The sequence below is a fragment of the Peromyscus leucopus genome, chromosome 8b (genome assembly GCF_004664715.2).
Source record: "Peromyscus leucopus breed LL Stock chromosome 8b, UCI_PerLeu_2.1, whole genome shotgun sequence".
Taxonomy (NCBI): domain Eukaryota; kingdom Metazoa; phylum Chordata; class Mammalia; order Rodentia; family Cricetidae; genus Peromyscus; species Peromyscus leucopus.
In genome coordinates, this window is record NC_051086.1 from 68,734,391 (window position 1) to 68,755,706 (window position 21,316).

A 21,316-nucleotide genomic window follows, 5' to 3' on the forward strand; every position below is an offset into this window, starting at 1 on the left:
CCCTCACATTTTATGATCCTCCTGCTCAGTCTCCTTAGTGGGTAGGATTACAGGTGTCCACACCATCATACCTTGGGAACTGGTTTGTCTACCTGGTTTTTGAGAAGGTCTCTCACTTTGGTCTGTCCTTGTGTAGGCTGCATGGCCAGTGAGCTCCAGGGATCCTTACGTCTGCCTCCCCATTCATCCTAAGCGTGCACTGTCAGCACCACCAGGCCTTGATTTTGTTTGGTTCTTGAGGATAGGACTCAAGCTTTCCTGTTTTCACGGCAGGCTCTTTATAGACTCAGCTCTTTCTAGCCCCTCTATTGGCATTTAAAAAAATCAGAAGGAACTGGAGAGGTGGCTTAGCTGTTAAGAGCACTGGCTGCTCTTCAGAGGGCCTGAGTTCAATTCCCAGCAACCACACACTGGATCACAACCATCTGTAATGAGATCTGATGTCCTCTTCTGGCATGCAAGTGTACATGCAGCTAATAAATCTTAAAAAAAAAAATTAGGGAATTTTTGTGTATGTGTGTGTCAGAGAGCATGATTCAGAGAAACTATGATTAATTTGAAATAAGGGTCAATTTTCTTTTAAGTAAATCCCATTCAGTCACACCAAGCACAGAATGAGCAACCATCACTATTATACTTTGATTTTTTTCCCCCCAAATAATTAACCATACAAAAGTTTTAGGTACCCTGTGGTGACTAACTCTTATATATACTAATTAACGATTTTTATTGTTTCTATGGCAAAGTTGTAGGAGGATTTTCCTATTCTGTAACTCCCAGATAAGTATCTATAAAGCTGTTCTCCAGGGCTAGTTTCATGCTTTGAAATATATAGGAATCTTGAGTCCAAACAGGCGTTGAGCCTTCTGCCTCGACCTTCCAAGGAATGAGTCACCATGCGCAGCCCCTATTAGTCTTCAAGTCAGAAATATTGCAGCTGACATTCTTTTGTTTCCTCATCTCCAAGAAACTGGAAAACCCTTTTAAATGTGTCTTCTGTAAATGCTTTCCATTTCTCAGTCGTTTTGACCTTCCCTTCTCTTGGAATCCTGTCGTCCTGTGCTTTTCTTTGTCCTAGCTCTCCATTTTCATATTGTTTGCAGTAGGTTCTCTTTGGACTACTCTAGTCCAATTCCTTTCATGTAAATCCTACCCTGTTTTGTTTGTCTTTTTATAGCAGGAAGCTTGGCTTATTATATCTTTGTACTTGAAACGTCATTTTATGATAATGTAATCTCATTTTATTAATTCCTTACATATCAGTCTTGGTTATATGTTAATCATTTAGACTACTTGTGAACTTTATTTCCTTTTTAGTGTGATGAACAAGTCTGGAGTGAATCGTGTAGTTTGGAAAAGACCTCGACTCTCTCACAGTGGACCTGTTAGAAGGAGCACAGTCATTGATCAGATTCCTTTTCTGGCTGTAGCAAGAGCACTCGGTAAGATGATTTATACTTGGTAAAAGCATGCTGTATTTTCTGCACTATACGGTGGTAAAAGAACAGATGCTATGGAGAGCTGAGGTTTTACATGGTAAGATGAGAGATGCTGAAAGCCCTGGAAATGGGCGCTAAGAGTTCACTTACAATTCCAGCACCTCTTGTTCTTGGCTTAGGATTTGTGTTGGAGGTCTTGCTGGTTTTCAACACTCACTCAGATACATGTATATCATATGTATGATATACATGCGTGCCCGTCCAGACTTGATGCTAGAATTAAAACTTTTTCAGTGTTCTTGGTCATTTCAGCCCTTAGCATTCTTAGGCTTCAGCAGTTTTTGTTTGTTTGTTCACTTTTTAGCTAAATAAATTGTCCATGCCAAAATAAATTTTTTTTTTGTAGATGTGGTTTTAGAACGAAGACTAGAATTTTTTTTTTGTTTTGCTTTGCTTGTTTTTATTTATTTTTGAACAAAAAGTTGAGAGAGAACTCACAAGAGTACGAGGGGCACAGTGGGAAGAATATCCTTGTTTTGTTTGGTTTTTGAGATGGTCTCACTATAGCTAAGGCTGGCCTGATAGCACTGTATGGCCCAATGTGGCCTTTCCTCACGATGGTTCTTCTCCTTCAGCCTCCCAAGTGGCTGAGCTTATAGGTGGGAGTCACCACACATTGCTGAGACTAGAGAATCACAGCTACTGAAATTCCTGCTTTGGCTACCCTACATAAGGATAGTTTTCCTAAAGAAAATTCTTGGGGCTAGAGAGATGGCTCAGCAGTTAAGAGCACTGGCTGCTCTTCCAGAGGACCTGGGTTCAGTTTCCAGCACCCACATGGCAGCTCACAACTGTTTGTAACTCCAGTTCCAGGGGATCTGACACCCTCAGACAGATACACATGCAGGCAAAACACCAATGCATGAAAAATTAAATTTTCTGAGAAAATACCAATTTGTTTCTGCTAAGTAGATGCCCGAGTATGCTGGTGTCAGGTGTTTTGGTAGGCTTTGGAGGTGTAATGCAGATAGACAGACTGTTGTCATAGAATAAAGCCATGTAGGTAGGGAGTTACAGTAGGCAATGAAGAAATAAAAGAAGTCATTTTAGATTAGGAAATACTTTGAAAGGAAGAAGCAGTGCTGCAATCAATAAAGAAGACTTTAGAAAGGAAAAGTACACAGTGTGACTGAAATGCCACCTTTAGGGAATATTACTTTAGCTGCAACTTGAAAGTAGGGAATGGGCTGGTTTTGTGAAAAATATTTCAGGCATGGATCCTGATGTGGGGAAGATTATACAGTCTATCAGGAATTTTCAAATTTCTGGAATTGGGCTGGGGTTGTGACTCAGTTGCTACACCTGCCTAGCACATACAAAGCCCAGAGTTCGATCCCAGTACTGAATAAACTAGGAGTCATAGTGTATACGTGTAATCTCAGTACTTAGGAGGTAGAAACAGAAAGATCAGAAGTTCAAGGTCACCTTCAATTACATAATGAGTTTGAGTCAAGGTCTATTGGCATACAAGACAGCCGGTCTCAAAACTGAACAAAAAGGCCGCAGTTGGTGAGGTAGACATGATGAGTTGCATTCAGAGCCCAGGCACACTAAAAGTATTGTGGTTTTCAGACTAGATAATAAAAATTAAACTGTAAGAGATAGTTGCATGCCTCCCAGTGTGTGATGTACTGAGGAGGACGTAATACCCTTTATGTACTGTTCTGCTCAAAAATGGGAAAGCTCAATCTAGATTAAAGGAGTCTAGAGAAATGTCCCACGCTGGGTGAAGTGGCTATGCCTTTAATTCCAGGAGGTAAATTTGGGTAGGCAGATCTCTGTGAGTTTCATGTTGGCTGGGACCCTGCCTCAATAATAAACAATTATGTTACAGGTAAATACTATCTGGAGCATAATGTGACGGCTCATGCCTGTAATCCCAGTATTCAGAAGGCAGAGGGAGAAGGATTCTTCAGGTTTGAGACTAGCCCAGTCAGTGAGTTCTTGGTTAGCTAGAACTACACAGTGAGATTCTGTCTCCAAAACCCAAAAATACTGGGCCAAGGAAATGGCCCAGTAAAGCTAAAGGTTAAAGGTGCTTTGTCTCTGCGTCCCATGTGGTTGGAGAGAGAGCCCCCTCCCTCAAGTTGTTCTCAGATCTCCATATGCATCTCCTGGCACATGTACACCCCCACTCGTGTGTGCACATGTATCCAAATAAATACAATGGGAGAATGTTTAAAAACAACAGAGAAATAGTTGATATGCATATGGAAAACCGTTCAACTTCACTAGCTATAAGAGAAATGAGAATCAAAACTACATTGAGCCGGGCGGTGGTGGCGCACGCCTTTAATCCCAGCACTCGGGAGGCAGAGCCAGGCGGATCTCTGTGAGTTCGAGGCCAGCCTGGGCTACCAAGTGAGTTCCAGGAAAGGCGCAAAGCTACACAGAGAAACCCTGTCTCGAAAAACCAAAAAAAAACAAAAACAAAAACAAAAAAAAAAAACTGCATTGAGATCTCATCTTACTCTAGTCAGAATGATAGTCCTGTAGAAAATTTAAATACAGGTGAGGATGTGGACTAAACAATAGGGAAAATGTCAAAAAGTAGTTGAAACTACGAGATAAGTATTGGGTCTTCTTTGTCTTTTGTTTTTTTGTTTGAGACAGGGTTTCTCAAACTGACAGAGATCTGCCCGACTCAGCCTCCTGAGTGCAGGGATTAAAGGCATGCACCCCCACCCCCCCACCTCCCCCCACACCCCCACCCCCCACCTTTGTCTTACTTTTTAATTTTGACAATATTTTGCACATCCTCATCCTCATTACTCCTTTTTCGTCCCCCCCCCAGTCCTTCCTTCATGTCTGAGTGTGTGTGCACATGTGCAGGTGTGGTCCACTGAGTTTAACTGGTATTGCTTGCATGAGCATGGGTAATCGCTGCTTATTGGAGTGTGCACAACTTCCCAGCAGCTGTGTCACTGAAGAAAACATTTCCCATTCCCAGCAACCTTTAACTGCCAGTGGTGCCTCAGAGACGGTGTTGTATTCTGGTTTTTTTGGTTTTTTGAGACAGGGTTTCTCTGTGTAGCTTTGGAACCCATCCTGGAACTCACTCTGTAGACCAGGCTGGCCTCAAACTCACAGAGATCCACATGGCTCTGCCTCCCAAGTACTGGGATCAAAGGTGTGCGCCACCACTGCCCAACGTTGTATTCTGTTTTGATATTTGTAATTGTGTTTGTTTTGAGTCAGGGTCTCACTATGTAGCCTAGTTTAGCCTCCACTTCATGATCATTTAGCTTCTGATTTCTGAGAACTGAAATTAGAGGTGTGTGTTTCCACACCTAGACACATCTGCAGCTTTTTGTTTGTTTGTATTTTGAGACAGTGTCTTGCTGTGAAGCCCTAGAAAGCGTAGCAGTCACTTCAGACAAGGGTTCTCAACCTTCCTGATGCTTTGACCCTTTAATGCAGTCCCTCATGTTGTGGGAACCCCAACCATAAAATCATTTTTGTTGCTATTTTATAACTAATTTTGCTACTGTTATGAATCATAATATTGTTGTGACCCACAGGTTGAGAACCACCACTTTAGAGATGACTGACCTTGAATTTATAGTCTAGTCTGAACTTATATTGACTTGACTTTATAGTCTAGTCTTGCCTTGAATCCTCCTGCCTCATTCTTTGGGTGTGTACTGTCACACCCAACTGATTTTTGCCATTTTAGTTGATAAGTCATGAGTTACAATAAAACTGTTATGTGTGCCTTGACCATAACAATTTCAAAATCAGGAGGCAGGTGCAGTGTCTCTAATTTCAGCATTTATGGAGTTGGGGATTTAGCTTAGTGGTAGAGCACTTGCCTAGCAAGTGCAAGGCCCTGGGTTCGATCCTCAGCTCCAAAAAAAAAAAAAAAGTCAGCATTTATGTAGGCTAAGACCAGGAGATGGTGTGTTTGAGGCTAGCCCAGTGAGACTTGCCTCACACAACAACCCTCCCCCACCCAAAAATAAGTAATGCATTTGAGGCTGTGATTATAGCCTAGTTGTAGATTGCTTGCCTAACGCATCCAAGGCCCAAGTTTGATCCCCCACACTTCATCCCACCACATAGGAAGCACATCGGTTGTGAATGAGTAGTTTTTTTTTTTTTTCAGTGCTAGATTGATCTTGGGACCTTACATATAATAACAGACGGGTGTTCTCAACCCCTGGACTCTGCCCGTGGCTCTGAAGGCAGTTAGGGAACTGACTGTAAGATAAATGTGTAGTGTTGTGTGTGTATGAAATAGGAAAAAGATTGACAGTGGTTGACCCCTTCCCTGGCCTGACCTCACAATGAGAAGAGACAGAAGGGTTTGTCACATACATTTACAGAGTTGTGTAGCCGGCACCAGCCCTCAACTGTGTGTGCTCACGCCTGTGGAGGGCTGATGGGTAAAGAGTAGGTGCACACATGCCACAGTGCTCTCCCGGGGGTCAGAGAACATCTCCCCAGATTTTCCTCCATTGTGTGGGTGCTGGGAATTGAGTTCAGGATGTCAGGCTTGGTGGTAAATGCTTTTACCCACCAAATCATCTCATTGACCTCCCTCCCTCCCTCCCTCCCTCCCTCCCTCCCCCCCTCCCTCCCCCCCACCCCCCCTTTTTTTTTTTAAGATGTGGTCTCATATAGTACAGGCTAACTTGAAGAACTGGCTGTGTGGCTGAGCTAGCCTAAGACTTGATTCTCCTGCCTTCACTTCACAAGTGCTGGTATTATAAGCAATGACTATTCCCCATTACTGGCTTCAAGATTTATGTTCTAACAGGTTATTTTAATTGTAGTTTTGAGACTAGATCACTGGAGCTGGGATAGGTGAGCCACAGGGTGGAGGCAGGCAGCCACAGAGTTGATGGCATCTTGGGGGAAGTTGGTTGGTGGTCTGACATTTGCTTTGCTGGTTTTCCTTAGATTTGCTAGCTTAGCTGTGAGATGCCTCACCCAGGATCTAGCAAAGAGCTCTCTGGAACTGGAGGAACTGCTCCTGGTGTCCTTTTAGCGCCCTCTACTGAGGGAAAAGGGGAAATGACCTCACCAAGGAGGCAACTACTTGCCAATGCTGGAGGCTCCTCCTTTGAACATCAGAAATGATATTCTGTGATGTAGTAAGCATGAATTGTGATGAACTTAAAAATTCGGACTGTAGGCCGGGCGGCGTTGGTGCATGCCCTTAATACCAGCACTCGGGAGGCAGAGCCAGGTGGATATATGTGAGTTCGAGGCCAGACTGGTCTATAGAATGACATCCAGGACAGGCACCAAAACTACATGGAGAAACCCTGTCTCAAAAAACAAAAACAAACAAGCAAAATATTTTACTAATGAATTTTTAGGTAACTCTTGAGAAGCCTGTCTTCTGTGTGTTGGGTGCATACTGCCCTTTTTCATTATTTGTTTCCATTTTGTTTTTAAATTTTTCTTATTTTTTCAAGACAGGGTTTCTCTGTGTAGCTCTGACTGTCCTGGATCTCACTCTCTGTAGACCAGGCTGGCCTCAAATTCACAGAGATGCGCCTGGCTCTGCTTCCTGAGTGCTGGGATTAAAGTTGTACACCACCACTGCCTGGTGTGATAATTGGCCTGCTTCTAAGTGCCTCTTATGTAGTCTGGTTTAAAAATCTTTTAAAAATTTTTTATGTGTATGGTTATTTTTCTTGCACGTATGTCTATGTGCCATGTATACGTGCAGTGCCTTCAGGCCAGAAGAGAGTTTCAGATCCCGTGAGACTGATTGTGAGCTGTCATGCGAATATTGGGAATTGAACTGTAATATAACTGTCCTTTGTAAGAACAGCCAATGTGCTCTTTACTACTGGGACATCTCTCCAACCCTCTCTTTCTGTCTTCTTAATGTCCATTCTTTAAAAAGAAATTTATATATGTATTTGTATATGTGCATGTATGCCACAGCACACATGTGGAGGTCAGAGGACAACTTTTGAGAGTCTCTCCTTCCACTGTGTGGGTCCCAGAGATTAAACTCAGGTTGTCAGGTTTGGCAGCAGTCACCCTTGGCCATTGAATCATCTCACTGGCCTAGTGCCTATTAAATCTATGTTACTCATAATAATTTTTTTTAATTAAAAAAGAAAAAGGCATTCCCTAGGAGGAAGTGGGCTGAGAAAAAGAGAGCCATTCAAAAGCAAATAATTTATTTGGTTTTTCTCTGTACAGATGATATTACCCATGAATAATTTCCTCCTGTTCAGTTCACCTGTATTTTTATTATTCTACTGGACTGAGAAGGAACTCCAGTGTAGTATTAGAAGTGTCAGTCAAGAGATAGTTTTCTATTTCATTGTTGTTTAAAAAAGTTAAATAAATATATACTAATTATTTAGCTCTGATTCTGGGGATCAAACCCAGGTCTTTGCACATGCTCAGCAAGCACCCTTGTTTCTGATGTATCTCTCCACCCCATGGCCTAGTTTTGATTGAAATGTTTTAAGTATGTCTATACTTTGAGAAATTGTCTCCCATGCCCTCTTGTCTGCATTCTACATGCCCCCTCTGCCATTAGTCCCCATTGTTTCCCCTAGACAGTTTTATTCGAGTTATTCCATAAATACGTGATATTATGTACCTGCTTAAAATCTAGGAGCCACAAATGAGAGAAAATGTGGGATCTTCTGAGACTGCTTAGTTCATCTTGCATTTTTCTTGAACACTGCTTTACGGTTAAGGAAGCTGTTTGCTGTAAATCCCCTTGCTAGTTCTTCAGCCTGTCTCGGGAGTTCTCTTGTCCCTAGTCTGTTTGCATGGGTTTTGGATATTGTCAGGGCTGTTCTGCACCTATGGGAAATGGACCTGGGGATTCTGCTGATGTGACACTTATCTTGAAAGTAATAATTACTACATCTTCTGTTCCTTTCACCTAGGTGACTTGTGGAGCTATGATTTCTTCAGTGGTAAGTTTGTGGTGTCTCCTGAACCAGACACAAGTGTCCACACTCTTGATCCCCAGAAGCACAAGTATATTATCCTGGGAAGTGATGGGCTTTGGAATATGATTCCGCCTCAAGATGCCATCTCCATGTGCCAAGACCAAGAGGAGAAAAAATGCTTAATGGTGAGAAGCGACTCAGTGGTTTGATATTGTCTGAAATGTTTGGGTCGTTTTGTCTGTGGTCGTGAGTCTAGCTAAAGGATGTTCATCTTGTGTCTTGTCATTCTGAACAAACCTTATAACCATTTCCAGTGACTGTCCTCCTTTTCCCATGTGCCTTTCAACCACTGGGCTTTTTTGTTTCTATGTATTTGCCTACTTAGGATATTTCCTATAAGTATAATCATATACTACAGGGCCTTTTTATCTAGCATTCACTTAGCATAATGTGTAGAGTGGTGTTGGTTCTCTGGCACTAAGAATTGGGGTCAGAATATAACAGATGCTAGGCCAGTGAGGTAGCCCTGAGCTGCACCGCCAGCCATTTTTTTTTTTTAACTTTTCTAAGATAGGGTCTCTCTTGAATTGTTTGGGTTGTTTGGGTTGACTAGAATTTGGTTCTAATTTTGGGATTAATCCTCCTGCTTTACCTTCCTGTAGTTGAGATTGCATGCATGCACCACCAAGCCTCATGTTCAGTCCTCAGCACCTAGTAAGGCAAACAGACTGTATAACTATCAGTCTCATCAAATTGTGAGTTTGTTAAAGCTAAGACCTGTTGAAGTCAATTTTTATTACCCAGAGACTTAGTGTTTTGTAGTTAGTGGTTGTGGGATTACAAAAATGAGATAACTTGTTGGGGGGGGAGGGCAGGCGCAGGCCTTTATCTCAGCACTCTGGGATGCAGAAGAGAGGCAGGTGGCCTGGTAGACATAGTGAGTTAGTTCCAGGACAGCATGAGTTGTATAGGGAGACCCTGTCTCAAAACCAACCAACCAACCACTCCACCACCCCCCAAGACTTGTGTGGAATTATTTTTCTCCATGGAGCTTCTCTGGGAAGTAAAGCAGATCTGCTGAAAAAGTGAAAGGCAGAGGAATCCTTCACAGTGAGTTCTCCTGATGGCTGGTGTTGCCATGCTGAACCCTGTGTCCTGAAGAGTTAGTGGTCAACACTGGCACTGCCGTTGGTCAGTTTAGATGCATACTTTACGCCTTGTATTTGGCTTGGTTTGTTTTTTTTGAGGCAGGCTCTCATATAGCCCAGTCTGGTTTCAGATTCAAGGAGCTGAGGCTGGCCCTGCACTCCAGATCTTCCTGCCTTCCTAAGTGGTAGGACTCCAAGTGTGCACCATCATGCATGTCTCGCCTTTTTACATCACTGAAATTAGAATCCTTTTTCCAAACGGTGTATTGTAATTTCATAGGCAGTGATTTTTCTTTTATGGCACATAAAATGTTTCTGTAACTCAAAGCTCATGATATTCCCCATTAAAACCACTTCTCAGTGTAGTAGTGAGCATCTGTAATCATGGTACCTAGGACACGAGGCGGGAAGACCGCCAGTTCCAGGCCAGCCTGGCTACACAGTGAGCTCTAAGATGTTCTAGGCTATCCCTGTGAGTTATCAGTGTGGGTCCCTGTCTTGGGCACCAGTGATCTTCCTCCCATTTCCTGAGTAGCTGGCACTACTGGTACATGTCACCATGGTTGGCTCAGAAGTTCTCCTATTGGAGGAGATTGGCTTCTGCAGCACTTTTTCTACCATGCCTAATTGTCTTATTAGTTATATTTATAGTAACTTACTTCCTTTTAAAGATTATGTCTCTGTAACTTTCCTAAAGTTAGAGATAAAAACACCAGAATGAACCCTTGTTGCTGTTTGTTTTGAGGTAGGTCTCCCTTATATCCCAGGCTAATGGTTCCTCTTCTTCAGCCTCTCCAGTGCTGAGATTAGAGGTTTGTACCCTCACACCTGTCACAATTGTGCCAAATTTAACCACGAGATTTTATTTATTTTTTTATTTTTGAGGCTGTGTCTCTATAGCTCTGGCTGTCCTGGAACTTACCAGGTTGGCCTGAAACTCACAGAGATCTGCTTATCTCTGTCTTGGAGTGCTGGGATTAAAGGCATGCACCACTTGCCCTGCCAACTTTATTTTATTTTTTAAATTTACAGATACATTATTTTACCATGATTATAGAGATTTTGGATAGTGTTGAGAATTGAATTTTATTTACTTATTTGATCACACAGTATTGTTTTTAATAATTTTTTTTTTACATTTTTGTTGTGTTTATTCGTGTAGTTGTGCATGTGTGTTGGTCAGAGAACAACTTGAAGGGGAGCTAGTCCCTCCTACTGTGTAAGTTTAGGGGACTGAACTGGAGAAATTGAATCATTAGGCTTGATGACAGACACCTTCACCCATTGAGGCATCTCACTAAATCCACCTAGGTTCTTAATTTGATACATATGTGTTGGTAAGTCAATGAGAGTTAATGCTCTTCCTTCCCCCTTGTTCTTTTAAATACAGGGTGAGCAAGGACAGTCCTGTGCCAAAATGCTTGTGAATCGAGCACTTGGCCGCTGGAGGCAGCGCATGCTCCGAGCAGATAACACGAGTGCCATCGTAATCTGCATCTCTCCAGGAGTAGACAGTCAGGGGAACTTCACTAGTGAAGATGAGCTCTTTCTGAACCTGACTGATAGCCCTACTTACAACAGCCAAGAAACCTGTGTGATGACTCCTTCCCCAAGTTCTACACCACCAGTCAAGGTATTCAGTGCTACAGGGGTAGGGGTGTGTGTGTGTGTGTGTGTGTGTGTGTGTGTGTGTGTGTGTGTGTGTGTGTAGGCCAGAGGTCAACCTTGGGTCTTTCCTTAGATGTCATCTAGGTTTCTGAGACATGGGGCTCAACCACATAGTTTAGCTGGCTGGTCAACAAGTCCCAGGCTTTCTGTACCTTCCCAGCCTGGGATTACAACCATGTGCACCATGCCTGCCTTTTACGTGGATGCTGGGGATCAAAACTCAGGTCCTAATACTTACACAGGAAACACTTGCTTGCCTGAGAGTTCCCCAGCCCATTTCTACAGTTTGAAAGTTACGACAGGCCGGGTGGTGGCGGCGGCACACACCTTTCCTCCCGGCACTTGGGAGGCAGAGGAGGCAGATCTCTGTGAGTTCGAGGCCAGCCTGGTTTACAAAGAGTTCCAGGTGGCTGGAGAGATGGCTCAGAGGTTAAGAGCATTGGCTGTTCTTCCAGAGGTCCTGAGTTCAATTCCCAGCACCCACATGGTGGCTCACAACGGTCTGTAATGAGATCTGGTGCCCTCTTCTGGCCTGCAGGGATACACACAAACAACACTGTACACATAATAGATAAATAAATCTTTAAAAAAAAAAAAAAAAAAAAAAAAAAAGAGAGTTCCAGGACAGGCTCCAAAGCTATACAGAGAAACCCTATCTGGGGGGCGGGGCGGGGCGGGGGAGACGACGGACACGACCACGACGACAAACAAACAAAAACAAAAAAAGACCTCCCCCTAAGAAAAGGGAAGTTACGTTAGTGTTACATAAAATTCATGCTTAGAGTATTTATTTTAATGTGTGTGTTTAATTTGGCTTACAGTTACAGAGGATTAGAGTCCATGATGGGCAGAGTAAAAGAAGAGCTGAAAGCTCTTTTATTATTATTATTATTATTATTATTATTATTATTATTATTATTTCATTTTTATGTGTATGAGTGTTTTGCTTGAATGTATGTCTGTTCACTTTGTGCATATCTGGTGCCCTGGGAGGTTAGAAGAGAGCATTGGATCCCCTGGAGCTGGAAATATGGATAGTTGTGAATTGAATCTGAGTCCTCTGGAACACAAGTTCTCTTGACTGCTTAGCCATTTGTCAGCCCTGGGAGTCTCTCAAGGCTTTTGAAACCTCAAAGTCTGCCCTCAGTGACACACATCCTCCAACAAGATCACACCTCCTAATTCTCCCTAAACAGTTCTACCAGGTTTTTGTTTTTTTGTTTTTTTTTTTTTAGATAGAGTTTCTGTGTGTGTAGCCCTAGCTGTCCTGAAACTGGCTCTGTAGACCTGCCTGTCTCTGCCTCCCAAGTGTCATGATTAAACCACAAAGTCTCAAGTATGTAGTCCATGGTGACCTCAGACTAATTGTGTAGTTGAGGATGACCTTGAATTCTTGGTCCTCAAGTGCTGGGGTTACATTTATCTACAATCATACCTTCTTAATTAATTAAAACAGAAATTTAGATTTTAATTAAATTCAAGAAAATGATGGATCTTTGCTATATAATTTATTTCTTGCAATAATCCCTTTCCCTCTGCCCAGATATATAGCCAGGTCGTTGTGAATGCTGGGTACATTGCCCCTAAGCCATATCCTCAGTTCTTTAGAGAGTTGTCCTCACACAGGATTAATTTGAAGCTTGTTATGTGTATATAACTTAATAAAAAAATGATTGTGGTCACTGATAAACGTTAACATGTAGAATTTATTGATCCCTTTTATGAATCTATGAATATTTGTAAAACATTTATATTTTGTGAAACACTTGTATACCTACACAAGCATCCACTGCTAAGTTCTATCCTAGTTCATTACTTTGGGCTGGCCTTGAACTTAATGGATAGCCTAGGCTCACTTTGAATTTGTGGTCCTCCTGTCTTACACTCCTGAATAGCTATGATCACAGGCTTGCTTCATAGTTTGAGCAGACTTGTAACTTAGATCAGAGTGATTTTTTTCCTCTGTGCTGGGCATCAAACCAGGCAAGCATTTTGCCACAGAGTTGCACTCTTAACCTTTACTCTAATTTTCTTTTCTTTTCTTTTTTTTTTTTTTTTTGAGACAGGGTTTCTCTGTGTAGAACTGGCTGTCCTGGAACTCACTCTATAGACCAGGCTAGCCTTGGACTCAGAGATCTGCTTGCCTCTGCTTCCCAAATACTGTGATTAAATTCATGCACCACCATGCCCAGCTTCTTTTTAAATTTATTGCTGTGTGGGTGTGTATCCCACAATGCATGTGGAGGTCAGAGGACAACTTTGTGGAGTGTTTTTCTCCTCTTGATTTTATGTGGGTTCTGGGAATTGAACTAAGTTTGCCGGGCTTTTATGTTGAAAGCATCTTTGCCTTACATACTGAACTATCTCACCAGCCCATAGTACTTAAAAATGACAATTTTTGTTTATTTGATGTTAGTTTTTTGAAATAGGGTCTTCTGTATCACAGGCTAGCTTCACACTCTTTCTATACCTGAGGCTGGCTGTGACTCCTGATTATTTTGCCTTCATCTCTAAGTGCTGGCATTACAGGTGTGCACTTGCACACTTGGCTTGCTTAAAAGAAATTTCATGTTAGAGGTTTCTTTCCAAGGCAGGCATGGTTTTGCGTGCCTCTCAGACAGCTGGGGTAGGAGGATCATGGGTTCAAGGAAAATTACATTCCTTTCTTGTTCCCTAACAACTCATGTAGTGACTCCTGCTGTAATCCCAGAACCTGGGGGGATTAGACAGGAGGATCACTGCAAGTCTGAGATCATTGGGCTACAGACTTGAGTGAGATACTGTCACAACAAAAATTTCTTAGCATGTGATCTTATGGAGTGTCTTGGGTAATATTAGCAAGATCCTCTCTTGGAAAGGAGAAGGAGGGATTTGAGAGATGTCTCAGTGGGTAAAATGCTTGATGTGTAAGCACGATGATTTGTTTACGAATCCCCAGAATCCATGGGAAAGTTGAACATACAGCCGGAACTTTTGTAATCCTAGCACCACTGTGGGGAGATGGAATGCAGAGAAAGGGGAATCCCTGGAATCATGGGCCAGCTAGCCTGGTATTCAGAACAGAAAACAAAAACAAAGTGGCTTTTTTTTTTTTTTTTTTTTTTGAGACAGGGTTTCTCTGTGTAGCTTTGCGCCTTTCCTGGAACTCTCTCTGTAGAAAAGGCTGGCCTCTAACTCACAGAGATCCGCCTGGCTCTGCCTCCCGAGTGCTGGGATTAAAGGTGTGCGCCACCACTGCCCGGCCACAAAGTGGCTTTATCTCAAACAAGGTGGAAGTCTAGACCAACACCCAATGTTACCCTCTGACTTTCACTTGTGCCGTGACACACAAGCACCTGCACTCACACACAGGAATGTCCACACACATATACTGTATATAAGCATATATTACACACAAACCTGGTATGATGTCATGCATGTGTAATCCTAGTGTTTGGGAAGCTGGGATAGGCCATCTCAAGTTCAAGGGCCATATGGAGAGTTTGAGATGACTTTAGGCTACATAGTGAGACTCTTCTCCAAAAAAGAAAAGCCTACTACCATTCTTTTTTGTTGTTGTTAAAGATTTATTTATTATGTATACAGTGAGTGTTCTGCCTGCAGGCCAGAAGAGGGCACCAGATCTCATTGTAGGTGGTTGTGAGCCACCATGTGGGTGCTGGGCATTGAACTCAGGACCTCTGGAAGAGCAGCCAGTCCTCTTAACCTCTGAGCCATCTCTCCAGCCCTGTCTATTGCCATTCTTAACTAAGGTCCCTTCGTAACATGTTTTGTCAGTTGATGTCTGGTGTCTGATGTTTGTCGGATGGGCAAATTACTATCTGAATTTTCAGTATGACATAATTGCTTTAATTTTGTACTTTACATTTTCTACGTGGATAATAGTCACAAATTAGAATTTAGGAAGGGGCGCTGGAGAGATGGTGTATTGGTTAAGAGCACTGACTGCTCTTCCAAAGGACCTGGGTTCAATTCCCAGCACCCATATGGCAGCTCACAACTGTCTGTAACTCCAGTTCCAGGGGACCTACACACAGACAAAACATCAATACACATACAATAAAAAATAAATAAATTATTAAAAAAAAGAATTTAGGAAGGAAAAAATTTTACAAAGAAAACTTTAGAAAAATTTCACTGATAGTGAGATCCCCCCCCCCTTTTTTTCCCCCGAGACAGGGTTTCTCTGTGTAGCTTTGCGCCTTTCCTGGAACTCACTTGGTAGCCCAGGCTGGCCTCGAGCTCACAGAGATCCTCCTGGCTCTGCCTCCCGAGTGCTGGGATTAAAGGCGTGCACCACCACCACCACCACCACCACCACCACCACCACCACCACCACCACCACCGCTCGGCGAGATCCCTCCAATTTTAACAGGTTTTTTTTTTGTCAAGAGGCCGTTCAGAGAACTGGGGCCGGAGCTGCGTTGGCAGAGAGCTTGCCTAGCATGCATGAAGCCCTGGGCTTGGTTCTTTGTACTATATAAATCTGAGTGTTGTTCTGTCCCGTAATCTAGCACTAGTAAGTAGAGGCAGGAGAATCAGAAATTCAGGGTCATCCTTAGTTATATAGCAAGTTCAAGTCCAGCTTGGATTACATGACACACTGTTCCCAGTTTTTTCTGAAAAGGCCACTTAGGGCCATGGACATAGCTTGGTTGTTGACATTGCTTGCTGCCTGAGTTCAGTCCTGGGACCTGCTAAGTAATAGGAGAGAACACATGTAACTTCCCCTGACTTCTGCACATACATATTGTGGTGTGTGTGCTTACACACACGTTTTTGAAAAGTGTAGTTAACATAAAAATTTAATTACATTTATTTTGTGTGTACATATGTGTTTATACATAACATGCCATGGCAGTGTGCATGTATGGAGATTCTTGGACAGTCTGTGGGCATTGGTTCTCTCCTTCCACCATGTGGGTCCAGGAGAATAGAACTCAGGTTGTCAGGCTTGGCAGCAAGTGCTTTACCCTGCTGAGCCATCTCACTGGCCCCAAAATGTAATTTTTTTTTTTGTTTAGTTTTATGAGTTTTTATTTTTATTTATTTATTTTTTTCAATAATTGAGTAAAACTGAAATTTATTATATGTCACAGTCGTCCTAGGGACCTCCATGCTATATATATAGCCTCTATGGTTCTATGGGTTGTGGTCTGATTGTTCTTTATTTTATATCTAGAATCCACCTATGAGTGAGTACGTACCATAACTGTCTTTCTGGGTTTGGGTTACCTCACTCAGGATGATTTTTTCTAGTTCCATCCATTTGCCTGCAAATTTCATGCTTTCATTGTTTTTCTCTGCTGAGTAGTACTCCATTGTGTATATGTACCACATTTTTTTCATCCATTCTTCCGTTGATGGGCATCTAGGTTGTTTCCAGGTTCTGGCTATTACAAATAGTGCTGCTATGAACATAGTTGAGCATGTATCTTTATGGTATGAATCGGCATTCCTTGGGTATATGCCCAAGAGTGGGATGGCTGGGTCTTGAGGTAGTTCAATTCCTAATTTTCTGAGAAACCGCCATACTGATTTCCACAGTGGTTGTACAAGTTTACATTCCCACCAACAGTGGAGGAGTGTTCCCTTTGCTCCACATCCTCTCCAACATTGGTTGTCATTGGTGTTTTTGATCGTAGCCATTCTAACAGGTGTAAGGTGGTATCTCAGAGTCGTTTTGATTTGCATTTTTCTGATGATTAAGGATATTGAGCATTTCTTTAAATGTCTTTCAACCATTTGTAGTTCTTGTTTTGTGAATTCTCTGTTTAGCTCTTTAGCCCATTTTTTAATTGGACTGTTCAGTACTTTGATGTCTAGTTTCTTGAGTTCTTTATATATTGTGGAGATCAATCCTCTGTCAGATGTGGGGTTGGTGAAGATCTTTTCCCAATCTGTTGGCTGTCTTTTTGTCTTATTGACTGTGTTTTTTGCCCTGCAAAAGCTTCTCAGTTTCGAGAGGTCCCATTTATTAATGGTTGTGCTCAGGGTCTGTGCTGTTGGTGTTTTATTTAGGAAATGGTCTCCGGTGCCAATGTGTTCAAGAGTGCTTCCTATTTTCTTTTCTATTAAGTTTAGTGTAACTGGATTTATGTTTAGGTCTTTGATCCACTTGGACTTGAGTTTTGTGCATGGTGACAGATATGGATCTATTTGTAATCTTTTACATATTGACATCCAGTTATGCCAGCACCATTTGTTGAAGATACTTTCTTTGTTCCATTGTATAGTTTTGGCTCCTTTGTCAAAAACCAGGTGTTCATATGTGCAAAATGTAATTTTTAAAAAGAAGTTATTTGTACATTATATAAGTATATATGATGAGAATAATGTAAGCCTGTAGGTCTTTAATGCATTAAATAGGAATTTGCTCTTTTTCACCCTAATTGTTTCATCATATATTAAAATTGAGAATGTGTTTATGTAGGTAGGTTGGCCTTGTTTGATTTATCAGAAAGTTGGGATGTTGTTATTGGCTTGTCAAAATAAGTTTTTCATGGGCTTATGGGGAAAAAAGCATTTTATGTAAAATAATTTGAGTAATGTCTTCAATAGTTTTATTACTTCACACAAATGAAAGTATAGAGTTTGGGCTGGCAATGGTGGCATACACCTTTAATTTTAGCACTCGGGAGATGGAAGCAGAGCAGATCTTTTGAGTTCAAGGCCAGCCCGGTTTATATAGTGAGATCTAGGACAGCTACAAGGAGAAACTCTGCCTCATTAAATTTATGGGTAAAGAAATAAAAACATCAATAAGCAGTAATTTTGCTCTTTTCTGCATCTGGCACAGTGTGAATGGCTTGGCAAAGTGTGTGCTTGTGGCTAGCTATTCTAAGGGGTCTGTTTTGAAGCTTTGCAGTATCTTTTGGTCCAAGCTGTAGTTGAGACATACCCGTGAGCACATGAGTCTTCTCCATCTGTTGTGATAAAGGTGGGGTTCCTCTGTTGATACCTTTGGATTGATTGCTTTCTTTGCAGCAACCCCTCCTCCCACCCCCAACCTGGTGCAATAAATACATGTTGAAGGAACCGAGTGCATTCCATGGTTTTGTCTTCTTAACAACATCATAAGAACTTACTGTGTCACTTTATTGAGTAATTATTTTTCCTTTTCTTTTTCTAGTCACTGGAAGAAGATCCATGGCCAAGATTGAACTCTAAGGACCATATACCTGCCCTTGTTCGTAGTAATGCCTTCTCAGAGAAATTTTTAGAGGTTCCAGCTGAGATAGCTCGAGGGAGTATCCAGACTGTAGTTATGACCTCAAAAGATTCAGAGGCACTTGAAGAAAACTGTCCCAAAGCCCTGACTTTAAGGATTCATGATACTTTGACTAATACCCTGTCTGTTGGCCTCGTGCCCACCAATTCCACAAATACCATCATGGACCAGAAAAATGTAAAGATGTCAACTCCAGGTCAGATGAAAGCTCAGGAGGTTGAAAGGACCCCTCCGGCCAACTTTAAAAGGACATTGGAAGAATCCAACTCTGGCCCGCTGCTGAAGAAGCACCGACGAAATGGCTTAAGTCGAAGTAGTGGGGCCCCGGCGTCGGGCCTCCCTGCAGCATCCCAGCGCAGGCACTCGGTCAAACTGACCATGCGGCGTAGACTCAGGGGTCAGAAGAAGATGGGAAATCCTCTCCTACAGCAGCACCGGAAAACTGTGTGTGTGTGCTGAGATGGACCTGGGAAGTGGGGTTCTCCCTACCTAGGATGTGAGGGCTTTTTAAATTTGGTGCCGAAGTTGAACTTTTTTTAAGAGGACGAAATAAAGAGTATACAGTTAGACTTTTTGGAATTTAACAGTTTTATCCTGGCCTTGTACTTGCCTGTATCATAAATGTGAATTTTGTAGATGTAGGGAATAAGTTGCTGTAAAATGTGTGTAAATTTGTATCCTTTACACCAGGTCAGTCTCTTACTCTAACACACACAGTGATTATGACAACAGGGCTAATGTTGAAGAAAAATCAGAAGAATCTCTAAGATTTTAAATGTGTTTAAACTTTTTAAAATGCTTATTACACACTTGTATACACCACTTGTGAAGAACACATGACTTTTTAAAGAAAATTAGTAAGCAAACTGGAAAAGTGATGTATTTTCCTAGTGATCTGTGCTCCACTTAATGTTTCCTAGGGACCATTAGTGTCTTTTAAAAATATTTTCTCATTTCATAATCCATAACTAAACATTTCATAGGAAAAGCATTGAGCCACGCTAACGTAGCTGATTTTAGTCTCCTTGTCCACTTATACTATGCAGTATCTCTTAACTTCGGTAGCATTTTTCTAGAACAGTACATCTGATGTGCTTACTGAAATCTCTGGCATAGAAGGAGGTGTGTTTGCCTAAAACACTATCATTTGCCTCAGATCAGTGGCATTAGGACATGTAGTTTCCCTCTTCTAGTGTTTGCTTAAAATACGTGAAGTTTTTCTTGCTATTTCAATAACAGATGGTGCTGCTAATTCCCAACATTTCCTAAATTATTTTATATCATACAGTTTTCATTGATTATACGAGTATGTCCATCTAATAAATCAGTGAACTGTTGCTCTTTATGTTGCTGGCGTTTTGTTGGTGACTCTTAATAGTAGGTACTAACAGTCAGTTGTGTGATATATATCTGTGCTTTCTTGACTAGAAATACATATACTAATTTTTTGCACTCTTGAGTTCTTATTTTAATATAGATCACATAGAAACAAACTAGATACCTAACAATATGATTCAGTTATAGTTTGCAAGTGTTCAGTACAACTCTGGCCCCTTTCTCTGGTAATCCAATAAAACCTAAAGGGAAATACTATAGTACAAGAGTATATAAATCCTGTGTGTGGGTAATTGTACTCTTAAAGTGTTAATTTGGAACAAGAAGCCTCATTGAGGGCTGGGGATGTGACTGAGTTGGTAGAGTGCTTGTCTCATACATATAAAGTCCTGGGTTTGACCCCAGCAATGCATAAACCAGGTATGTTGGCATATGCCTGTAACTGTGCACTCAGGAGGTAGAGGCAGGAGGATCAGGGGTTCAAAGTCATCCTCAGCTACAAAGTTAGAGGCCAACCTGAGATACGTGAGACTGTCTCAAAACAATAATGGATAAAACAAAATCAGAGAGATTAATGTGGGTCAGGAATTGTGATCAGGAAGGTAAAAGGATTAGGGGTTTAGAGTAATTGAGCTTAACAGGTGCAAGGCCCTGTATTTTAAAAATATGTATATGATTGTTTTTCCTGTAGGTAAGTATGTACACCATGTATATGTTTAGTGCCTACAGAGGCTAGAAAAGGGTGTCAGATCTCCTGGAACTGGAGTTACAAGTTGTGAGCCACCAAGTGGGTGCTGGGAACCAAATGAAAATCCTCTGAAAGACCAGCCAGTGCTCTTAACTGTTGAGCCATCCCTTCAGACACAAGGCTCTGCATTTGATAGCTAACTCCAGCAAAACAAAAGCTTGACTTTGCTCGACAGATGACTGTTGAAATACTGAAAACTTTTAGGAGGTGGGGTCCAGTGGGATGGCTTTGGGAATGCTTTTGAATGGAGTCACAGGACCCTCTTGATAATTATTAGCATGCTAACTGTGTAAATTAGTTGGCGTCACTGAGCTGTCTTTTCACTCCTGTACCCAGCACTGTTTAGGTCTGCTTTTCACATGTCCTCACAACTGCCACTAACCAGTCCTGAAGAGTCGCTGAGTTAATTTCTTTTGGTTGTCTGAACTTGGCTCTGTAGCTTTGTATCCTTCAGTAATCTTTTTAGCCATTACCAACTTTTCCTAGCACCACATCCTTACGTTTTAATTTCATTTAACTTTGCTTTGCCCTATCATATTCTTTCTAAAATTTTCATTTGTTTTTCATTCATTTACTTATTTTGTTCTTTAAGACAGTTTTGGAATGTAGGCCAGACTCAGACTTGCTACCAAATTGTCTCAGTCTCTGCAATCCTGGATTATAGGCATGCAATACCACAAGTGGGGACTTTAGGTTTTTCTTCGGTAGTCATTTGAAAGGTAGTCTATCACGCTAAAAAATCTGACACATGCCGAGCTAGTAATTTGTTAAAATAATACTTGGTAATAATCAGAACAAAGCTAATTCTCTTT

The 21,316-nt window shown here is 41.7% G+C and overlaps 1 protein-coding gene across 1 annotated transcript in view; it reads left to right on the top strand.

The window, feature by feature from the left end:
• Positions 1–19,766, top strand: part of Ppm1d (protein phosphatase, Mg2+/Mn2+ dependent 1D) — a 37,921-nt gene extending 18,155 nt beyond the window's left edge. The window contains exons 3-6 of the mRNA XM_028878300.2: positions 1,318–1,442; positions 8,369–8,559; positions 10,913–11,155; positions 18,323–19,766. Of these exons, the coding sequence (XP_028734133.1) occupies positions 1,318–1,442; positions 8,369–8,559; positions 10,913–11,155; positions 18,323–18,880 (1,117 nt within the window). The 3' untranslated portion in view covers positions 18,881–19,766. The remainder of the gene's footprint in view (positions 1–1,317; positions 1,443–8,368; positions 8,560–10,912; positions 11,156–18,322) is intronic.
• Positions 19,767–21,316: the final 1,550 nt, after the last annotated feature.